General features: G+C 38.5%; 1 protein-coding gene across 4 annotated transcripts in view; it reads left to right on the forward strand.

Moving 5' to 3' along the window:
- The window catches only part of TTC37 (tetratricopeptide repeat domain 37), a 47,603-nt gene extending 37,969 nt beyond the window's left edge, over nt 1-9,634 (forward strand). For 3 of the 4 annotated variants that reach the window (XM_042012670.1, XM_042012669.1, XM_042012668.1), the window contains exons 38-42: nt 1,758-1,916; nt 4,249-4,401; nt 6,152-6,282; nt 7,526-7,649; nt 9,030-9,634. In XM_042012670.1, coding sequence (XP_041868604.1) covers nt 1,758-1,916; nt 4,249-4,401; nt 6,152-6,282; nt 7,526-7,649; nt 9,030-9,107 — 645 coding nt within the window. In that variant the 3' untranslated portion in view covers nt 9,108-9,634. Of the gene's footprint in view, nt 1-1,757; nt 1,917-2,290; nt 2,697-4,248; nt 4,402-6,151; nt 6,283-7,525; nt 7,650-9,029 lie in introns of those variants that run through there. The other variant, XM_042012671.1, reaches the window with a different exon arrangement.
- Nucleotides 9,635-10,752: the final 1,118 nt, after the last annotated feature.

Below are 10,752 nucleotides of genomic sequence, written 5' to 3' on the forward strand. Positions count from 1 at the left end.
CACACTGGCAGACTGCGGTAGAGTTGTATAGAAACCACTATTAGTGTGCATTTTACAGAAAGGTAGTGTTTGAAGTGGCAACTGTCTGTCCCATCAGAGCTACAAAATACAGTAGTTCACAGAATCACAGAGTATTTGCAGTTGGAAGGGACCGAAGAAGACCATCAAGTCCGGCTCTGAAGTGAATGGCCTGTATGGGGATCAAACCTTCAACTTTGGCATTATTAGCACCGTTCTCTGACCAACTGAGCTAGTTGGGTTCTCCCCTCCCCGGTGTACAGTTTGCAACACCAAAACTGTGTTAATAGTTGAAACAAGTAGTGCGTGTCATGCTAAATCTTAAGTCTGTTCTTCCTGCCTAGAGCTAAGCAAAACATTACCAAAATTCAAGGCGAGAAGTCAGGGTAGGAGACATGCATGGGACTTTGATTTCTTTTGGGTTGTGTTGGTACTTTGTTTCAGAGCCCCAAGTAGAAGCTACAAGTTTAATTATGCAAAAGAAAGGTCTTGAGGCAACACAGCTGGGCTGTTAACAACATTCAAAAAAGTGTTCATAAGCAGAAGACTTGGCAGAAGATAAGCAAAAAAGCACACATCCCTGATTTTCATTAAGGAAAATGGTTAATCACAAGCAAATGTGATTCTTGGTTTTGGTATATTTTGTTAAAGTGGATGGGAGTTAAAAAAAAACCCAACCAACAAAAACTCAAACCAAACAAACAGATTCATTGAATGTGCTGGTTTTCAGGAAGAAGTTCTTTTTTGTCTCTTTGTTTGCTTCGTGAGGTGTTTTCCTTTTCTGGCCAACGTGTCTGCTGACCTATCTTATATTAACAATGATCAGAGATTTCGAGACATTCAAGATCTGTCCTTCCCCAAATCTGGGTATGGGGGAAGGATGTGGTGTATTTTGTTGATTTTTGTTTGGTTAAATAGCTTGGGGAGAGCACAGTCAGTGCCTGCAATTAGTGAAGAAAAAAGGATAGTATTCCCTAGTACCACAAACTCTCAGTGGTAGTTTTGGACCCCAGAGTTCTCAGAAAGCAGTATAACTGGGGGGTGAGTCAGACACTGCTGTCATTCAGTTGTGAAGGATTCACAGGAAACATCCTTTGTTTTTTTAAAAAATGTGTGAAAAGTACAAGTATAGTTTCTTAAAACAAATCTGGTTTGAGTTATAATTCTTGGAATTACTGTGATTTCAGCGGGGAAAATAACATGCTGTGAGGCTTGCAAAAGCTTCACATGCTTCATCTGAGAAGGGTAAAGCAACAGATAGCTAGTTTTCTGTCTTTGCTTTTTTGTGTTTGTTCAAAGAAATACTCTCTGGATATCTGCTGTTACTGAACAGGAAATGTTTAGTGAAGTGCTTCTGAAAATAAAGCACCTTATCTGGGAGAACTGAAATTGCTTGAAGCATAATCAACCCTTTTAGCCCCAAGATGGGCTTTTGCCTCTGTTAATAGGCCCAAAACTTGTAATAATTATCAAACCAAATGTGAGCTGTTTCAGAAACTTGTAAAAGTAGGAAATGTTCAAAATTGATCTTAGACTTCAAATGTATTTTGAAGACAGAAAAAATGTTACCTGTTTTTGTGGATCAGTCCCTGAAACACTCCTTTTTGCAGAGGTGGAGAAAAATGCTATGTTCAAGCATCCTGAGAATGCTTTCAATGTTGTTTTATGTAAAGGACAGAATGGAAAATCTAAGTATCTTTGATATTGGGGGGTCGTAATTCTGATTGTTTTGGTTTTAGGGTCTAAAAAGCTGCCCTGGGCACCCAACTCTGTTTTTGCTTTTGAGACAAGTTCAGTGTAAGCAGCTGTTGCAGACTCACAAAGAACTTCCAGACAACATCGTGGAGGAACTTCGTAAGACAGTCATGTCCAGTTCATCCTCAGCCGCAGCATGGCAAGTAAGTGTGGATCCTTCCCCTGACTGGTGTGCCACTCTCACACCTGCTGTAAGAGGGTGAACATTTGTTTCACTGCTTGATTTTATTTATCTGCTGACAGTCAGTGACAGAAAAAAGAGCTTAAATTCTATTTGTTCCACAGTTGAAACATTATGTTAACTTTATATAAAGTTGAAATATTAAGGGCTGCTAGTAAGACCAAGCAGACATGGAGGTAGGAGAATTAAAAACTTGAGATGAATGCCTTGGTGTCCCTGTCTTTAGAGATCTATGATTTGACATGGGAGCAGAAACCAATTAAATATTTCATAACCCGTAAGAATAAATGGAAGTAAAGAGTTTCTTAATGTAGTAATATACAATTTCTTATTTAGGGTCTGAAAACCTGAATAAGTCTTTCTCCATCATGTTCTGACTGCAGGTGTCACTGTTCTTTTGAGTAAGTTGATTCTGCAGAGAATCACGTCCAGTAACACTGTTCACTAACTCCCTTCCGTGGCACGATGAGTGATCATTTTTAGTTGACATGAAAGTGCTAAAGCTCACTGCATATGCTGCTTCTGTGAGTCGATCTGAGAAGTCTCACACATGCCAAGAGATCCTTTTGGTGGTGCAGCACATATATTTATCTTCGAACAGCTGCTTTTTAGTTATCAGTTATTATCTGTCTTTACCAATGTAAGTAGTGCATTGTTTAGAAAAATTCTGTGAACTTTCAGAGTCCTTTATGTAGCTGAAGGATTTATGATGCTCCTCTGCCTGTTGATAAAATAAAGCCCTGCTTGTAGTAAGAATCAGTGAAGTTGATTTCACTCTTAGAAGATCAGTGCAATGCTGCTGTATAGATCATTATCTCACTTCTTACAGGGCTCTGGATCCTCTTCAGAAACACAGGAGCATTATTTCTGGGGAAGGTGTTTTTTTGATGTATTTTTTTGTGATGTGTGAGGCTTCACCTTTTGAATATAGAACTCATTCAGATGGAATTTGCAAAATAGGGAGCATGCAAGACACGATTGTATGCTCTATTTTAATAGCATTCTTCAAATTAAATTAGGGGTTGTATACGTTCTTCAAGCATCCCTTGCATAGCCAAGTCATCTTGCTTACAAGCAGGGACAGTAGGTGAACTGAGTGCATGTGATGTGGGGAGTGGGAGGGGATGATTTGTTTTGGTCTTCTTAATCCAGGCCACAGATAAGATACCTCTGAGGAAGATCTTTTTAGTCTTCAATTAAAGGAAGTATTTCTCAGGGCTTAGATAGCAGTCTGAAAATGCCTGGCTGCTACATCTCTTCCTAGTGGATAAATTTATGCTTTTATGTTTTCTGTCTCTAGACTTCCTAAGGGTTTGATTTATCCATTGTGATACCTTACAGTTTTACTATGTTAGAGGGGCCATTAACTTTTCTTTTTGGTTTTTGTCTAAGTGGTTGTTTTTTGGGATTTAGGAGTGCTGCTGAACTGCTGTTCTGATGGCTGTTCTACTTTTTGTGCTGTGACTTACCAGAAAAAGAGAGAAAAGCAGATCTGGCAAAGCTGCCTTGTGCCTTTGCATGAGGGTTCTCTTGTTTACTTCTTGAGTGCTAGACATCTTCAGCTGCAAAGAGTTGAGGCCAAGGGAAGTTTTTTTTTCCGCCACATGAATGAATGTTTTCCTTTAAAGAGCAGGTCTGCAGCTTGATGTCAAGAATGCACAATCTCACTAGTGCTGATTAGTACTTTATAGTGTGTTTCTCTTTGTAATTTGGAGTAACTTCTGTGCACCAGAAAAGGTTAATAATTTCTGCCCCCTCTAACACCAGGCAGTCTTTAGCTAGCAAAGGTCTAGAGGCCTTTGCTCAAAAGTAAGGGAATTGCTTTACTTGGTGATCCAGAAAAGAATATTTCTAAATATGGCTTGCACATCTTCATGCATATCATGTACATGTCACGGCTTTGCAAATATGGCTGCATCTGCTTCAAAAAATGTGTGATGACTACAGAATTAAAGATAGAATCCTTTTCCTTCTCTTCATGAGGAAATCCAGGACATCTTGTGCTGGCAGAGAACTTACCAAAAAAAGCAGCTGAGAGAACTTATCAAAAAAAGTCCATGAGTGGGCTAGGGAACTCCCAAAATAAGTTACTGTAGTGAGGTGTACTGCCAGCTCTGCAGCAGAGTGATTTTTCTGCAGGGCAATGCACAGTATGTTGTTGGACTGAGGACTGGGTGCATGGTTTTAAGTAATAGTATGCTGTGGTACTTTCATAAATTGGACTATATGATACTACCTAATGGATGTGTGTTTTGGTGGCTCTATAACTGATTTTGTTGGATGTTTATTTTCAGTGGCTGGCAAAAGTATATCAGTCTCAGAGAATGATGACAGGAGCAGAGATGTGCTACAGAAAGAGTCTGCAGTTGGCATCCCAGCAGGGCAGCTGGAATGGGAAGTTATCCAGTCTGCTCAGGCTAGCTATGCTCGCACTGGAAATCTGCATGGTAGGATAATCAAAATAACATAACTGCATGATACAACAGAAGTTGATGGGATACAGGGCTTCTGTAGTCTTTAAATTAAGTCCCTGTTTAAATGGCTTTACATTGTATGAATGACAGCTAGAGAATAAAATAGCACTTCAAGGGGCAGTGGAGTATTCTTAAAATGTCTCTTTGTAAGAGAGGTTGCAGTGTAATATTCACATAGAACCACTTTGTGCATAAGAGGCTTACTTGCTCAATAAGGCTTGTCTGTTAACAGCTTCAGTTTGATCATCCAAATTGACATACCTTTCAAGTCTCTGTCCTCTTGTTCAGACAACTGCCTCAACAGACATTTCTTCTTCACTGGTGCCTGGAGAAGTCAGTCAGTCACATTTCAAATGTTTTTATGCTGTATGGTCATTTCCAGACATGATGCCTTGCGCTGAACTCTAGAATTGTATCTTCTGGAATAAAGAAAATAACTCCATTCCTTGCACTGCTGAGCAAGGTGAACATACCTTAGGGTGTTGGCAAGTGTTTATCCTCTTCAATCAAGCAGTGTCACTAGAAACTTGAAGTGCACTACTAGAATTCTAAGTCTGTAGTAAATTGTAGATCCTGCTGTGATCTTGGCTAATGCTTTTTCACATTTTAACACATGACCCGGCTTTAATCAAAATCAGGCAAAGCAACCCCATATATCCTGAGATCTTGTGTAAGAAAAGGCAGTCAGATTTACTGAGGATAAACCTGCAATGCTGTTTCTCCTTTTTGGAGAAGAGAGGTGTCCTCAGTTTTTCTCAGAAGCCCATTCCTTCCAAAGGCAGAATGTGTCAAGCAGCAGTATTTTTCCTGCTGTTTTTCTGTCAGTTTTCTAGTGTTCTGGTTTGTTTCCTATTGCTCCTAAATGCTTCCACAAGTCACAAGATACCTTCTAGCTTAATTAACACTATTTGTTCAAGGGCTGGCCTGAAGTGCCTAAGAATACACAAGACTTTTGTTTAAAAATGTGATCAGTATGAATTCGATTATCTCCTCTCTACTTTTTGAGTGAGCAGAGAAGCTGATAAGTGGATTTTTTTGGGCATTTCTAGTCTGCACTGGTTTATTAAAGGTATAAAAGCCAGGTGAAAAACTTGATCAGGTCCAAGAAAGCTCTGTATTTGAAAATTGCTTGTCTTCTAATTATCTTCCGAGTGAAAATTTGGTCACCCTTTCCAGTACAGTAATTTGAATGCTATCCAGACACAATGAGGATAATAAAGTTTTTCTTAAGCCAGTTTTTCTTTCTTTGCTTGTATTCTTTAGATATATGGCTTTGCTCAATAATTGTTCTATTAGGTAATTACCATCTAGGTTTTGACTTCTGGTAAAAAATTATATCACTTCTGGGGATAAATTCTACATTCTAGATGAGTTTTATGTATGGTACCAACAGGAGTTTCTGAAGCACTACTAAAATTTGTATGGAAGAACAAAAAGATGTGTGCATAAATTAGCAAGTGGAATGCTGGCAAGGCTGCTCCTAAATAAGTTAACATTACTTTTCCAGGCACTTCTAACAAGTGTTAGTCTGGGGTTTTTTTTAAACAAGTATCTTTCTAACCTGCCAAATACTCCTCAGAACAGCTTAAATTAAACCTGCTTTCTAGAGAGATGCAAATACACTACAATAAAGTCCTTTTGTTCCCTGGTTTTTTTTCCTGTTTTTTTTAAATTTCTTTTATTACTATTCTCTTTCTTTCTTTTATTTTTACTTTTATAATAGGCTAATATCTCAAATGAACATTGGCCCTCATTGGTTCAGGAGGCAACAACTGAAGCTTTGAAACTTTCTCCTTGCCCCTTGGCAGCTCTGCTTCAAGCACTGCTACAGTATAATCGCAAAATGGGAGCAAGGTATGCATGGTCTGTTAAGTTTTCAGTGGAATACAGTGTCTAAAAATACAAGTGGTCATTATCTGCAGATCTCACTTCAAGAACTTAAAGAAATTTGAAAACGGAAATTAATTCTTGAAATAGTATGGCAATTAAAAGGGGGAGGGGAGGAGGGGTTAGTAATGTGGGTAGCAGCCAAATCTTCCATTATTTGTCAAAAAAAAAAAAAAAAGACCTTCATACCCAGAAAAAAACAGCTGTAGGATAACTTTTATTTTAAAAGCATGTTATCTAAATAAATTCATCAAGAAGACTATACATTCTGAAAAATCTTCTAAAATAGCACAGTGAAAACAGAAATCACTACCCTATCTACTGCTGGGATTAATTTGGATCCTAAATTGGTCTCACAGTGAAAGTTCGTGCCCATTCCTGAACAGCCAGGTGGTCGTTGTGGCTTTTCGGGGAAGGGGGGAAATATTTATGGAAGGGATTCTTGGAATCTTCCTGTGTTGTGAATTTGGTTGTTATGGTCATTTTGTCTTTTATAGTATTTTTGCTTAAGCTATGGAAAATTTGAGGGTTTTTTATGGTTTTGTTCAATAATTCACCTGTTTTCTAGGTAATACTAACAAACTGGCTTACTCTTTTTGTTGGCTCTTCAGATGACAGACTAATGTGATTGTGATGGTTGTCATTTATAATAAAATTAAGATAAAAACTCAAAATCAGTCTTACTACAATTGTAGATATTAACTTACATGAACAGTATATCACAAGATCTGCCTAGGTGCTTCAAAATCCTGAAACAAGAAAATCTTAAGTACAAATAGAAAACAAAAACATGTAACTTTTCAACAGCCTATTAAATTACAGTGTACTGGAATATCACATTGGTTATAAAGGACAGAGTTCTTGGAACAAGAACCAAAGCTGATAGAGCACCAGTGAATGAATATGACATCCCTGCATGTAGTTGCCAGTTTTTACCAGATTTCTAATGACACTGTGAATTTGAAAATCCCTTTGTTAGGTATATGGTGTGTTGGTGTTAGAAGGTAGTATCAGCCAAACAGAATTTTAGACTTTGTCTAGTACTCTATTCCAATTCTCTTCTGCAATTTCATATATTGTCTCTGTTTGCAGGAAGTGCAATCAGGGCTTTCCCATATATTACTTCTGGCCATTGTTGCTTGCTTTGTTATGTTACATGGGGCCTGTGCAGTTGAATTTGATTTGGCTTATGTTTTGATTATATTTCCAGGGAGACTCGGCGAATGTTGGAGAGAATAGTTTATCAACCAGCGAATCCCAAAACCATTGTGTCGGTGGCACGCTGGTATCTCCTGCAACATCTGTATGCCAAAGATGATTGTGAACTAATAGATGTAAGGCAGTCCATCTCATACAGAACTTCTATTTACATTTAATAGTATACTTGCAGCTTGGAAATGGGGTAGAAGGAGACTAGGAAGGTGCTAGCACACCTACTCTTGAAGTGCAAATGTGCTTCAATTTTTGAAATCAACACCAGTCTGTTTGAATGTCTTCCATTCCTCCATGCAATAATGAAAAATAAACAGTAAAGTCTCCAGTCCGAACTTGCAGGAATTCTACTGGTGACTGTTCAGTAGACATGAGGACCATTTAATCAAAGTTTTAGCACTAAAAATGTTAATTCCCTCTAGCCTGGCTGGAACACGTCATGTCCCTGACCCAAAAGATCTGAGCAGTAGAATGCTGTATGCTCTGTATTGAAGACCACATCGGTAGTGGTACATTATTTTCAGTACAAAGTAAATGGTGCATTAGTTTCTGTTGACAGTACTTTGCTGATGTATTTGATCAAACTCAAAAATCCACGCAGCTCTTTCATGTAGTGTGAGTGGGCTGTCATTTATTTTAGCTTACAGTGAGAACCACTTTGCTCCTGAAAATCTGAATACACTCTCCTATTGTCAGTGCTGCCACTGGCGCAATGAGGTCTTTGACCCAGATTATCAGCTGCTCCCTGGTGAAATGTTGAATCCAATATAAAATACATTTGGAGGTACAGTATAGAAAAAGGTGTTGACAAAAATCCATACAGAGAAGTGCAGGTTGATTAAAAAAAGCTAGATTTAATGGGTTCTGAAGATCTTGGTATGATCTCATTGCACTTGCTCCCTGCTGCTGAGTATGATAATAATAGCTGGTGATTTGCTTGGTTCTGCTTAATGGCTTTCCTTTTCAGTATGTATAATGTCATTGGATTACAGGAGACATGCTTTTCAACATTAGGCTGTTGTGGGACCTTTTTTATCTAATAGAAGAACTCCAAGTATGGCGCGTGGAAAATAAATCAGGGTAGTGTGAATTTAACTGGGGGAGGGAAAAGGATGTGGCAGGTTTTTTAAAGCAGCTGCAGAGAATACTCCAGTTTTATGTTTTAATGGAGATTTATACAAAGGTACTAGCAGGAGACAAGTGTCTGTCAGCAGGAAAATAGGTCTCCGTGTTTAATTGCCAGTGGGTAACTACTGTCAAAGTAACAAATGATGCTTCTAGAGAGCATTGGAAGTGACCAGGTTTAGCAAGTCACTATAGTGCAGTTTGGATCTTTTAAGCAAGTTGACGTGTAATGTTGAATATTTCGTATCTGGGGTTTATGGGTTAGGTGATCTTTTAGGGAAGCTGTCTAGCAGGAATTAAGATACATTTCAGGCTGCCATTAAAACACTAGCAGTAAAATCTTAAATTCTCAGGTCATTCTTTGTTTTTCTCTACAGGTACTTATAGAAAATGCCAAAGCTAATGGAGATGTTAGAGCTCTGGAACTAAATGAGAAATTGTCAGCAAGTGCATAGAATGGACTGTCTCAAGCAAAATACTCTTCCATTCATCCAATTTAATTAGTTCTCCTTCCAGAAGCATATATAGTTTGGGCTGTTTTGTTTGTTATGTCTGATTTTTTTTTTTTTTTTTCTGTTTCATCAACTGCAGCTTTGTCTTTAGTTTTGCTTTTTCTTGAACAAAAGTAGGTTACTTTAATGTTGAGATAAACACATAAAATCACTTTTATTTTGAAAAGAAAACCCTGAAATTTGCTTTTGTTTGCTTCCCCACTTAAACTTCGTCGCTATTCACAATAGAGTCTTTCCCCCTAGGACACACACAGAAGTACAATATTAACTCCACTGCCAGCAATGCCAGGTTTTCTTGCCACAGAATCTTAAGAGCGAAGTAGCAGCCAACTTCTGTCATCTCTTGGTAACTCAGCTGCTGATTGCTTAATTGGATGAATCATGACAGTGGTTCTTAAGACATGTTGTTACTTTGCTTTTATGTACATGAAAATAAAAAATAAAACAATGACTCCAACCTGTAAAAGTTACCATGAGGATGTTCACTCTCTTGACAAGAGTCATGATAGCTGTCCATTTTCTCATTTAAAGCTTCTTAAAATTTCTGTCCAGCAAAGTCTTACAATGGCTTATATGATCCCATATTATAGGGAGCAACGGGCACTTCAAAGGCAGGCACTGGTACTGTATTGAACAACAGGTACTTGCTTTTGGAGCCAGTCGTTCTTGGGCTTACAGAAAACAGGATGCTGAGCTGGGGTGCAAGTCACACACTGTGATCTCTGGAGAGCATGCCACTGTCATTTTAACAGGAAACCTCAGCTCAGTAGGCTGGGGCTTCTAGTCTGCAGAAGTATGATGAAACCTCTGAATAGCAAGAATCTCTGCTTATTTTCCACGCTTTCATTCTCTCACCTTCCTTAAAAAGACTTTCTGTAAATTTAGATTGATTCTATTTCCCTTCACAGCCTGCTCTCAAATAGCCTTGAACTATCAGTAACTGCAAATCTTAAATGGAAATGCTGCAAAACCCAGACTTGTGATTCTCAAGAGTAACTGTAACTTTTTTTAGCTTCCTGCTATCAAAAACCTGGAAAAAATTCTTGCAGCCTATGGTTTGTATCCTTGGCATATGGTCTTGATATGTGTGCCACCCACTCTAGTGGTGGAAAAGCTGTCATCACCAGCCTGCTGGCAGCACAGTAAGCAACTGCTTCTCCCTGTTAATCCCTCTGTGTGAGGGTTAGCCTAGACTTTGCTAGTTCTGAGCCCTAAATACCTTCCAACATCTAGGAGAACCAACAGATGACAACAACCCAGAGCAGTAGTATGGTGTTTTTTCTCTGCAGAAGACCATGAACTTACTTTTACTGTGAACAGTGATGAACTCCTTGAATAAGATAATTATACAGCCCAAAGTTGTATTACATACACTGTAGGAAAAAAACTCCACAAATTTTTGCCACCTACTCAGTGAAAAGTGCTCGGGGAAGATGAGTTTAAATTTAAGCTGCTTAACATTCAACAACATGAGGTAAAGTCTTGCTCTCCTTATTTTTAACAATGTATAGCCTCTACAAAATTAGCACCTTGTAGCAAGTCTGCTGTAACAGTGGCAAAACTTGTAAATTCATGCAGGTTGAGGCAA

The sequence above is a fragment of the Corvus kubaryi genome, unplaced genomic scaffold (genome assembly GCF_017639235.1).
Source record: "Corvus kubaryi isolate FWS band 111438036 unplaced genomic scaffold, C.kubaryi_AGA036_p1.0 split1-37296, whole genome shotgun sequence".
Lineage (NCBI taxonomy): Eukaryota > Metazoa > Chordata > Aves > Passeriformes > Corvidae > Corvus > Corvus kubaryi.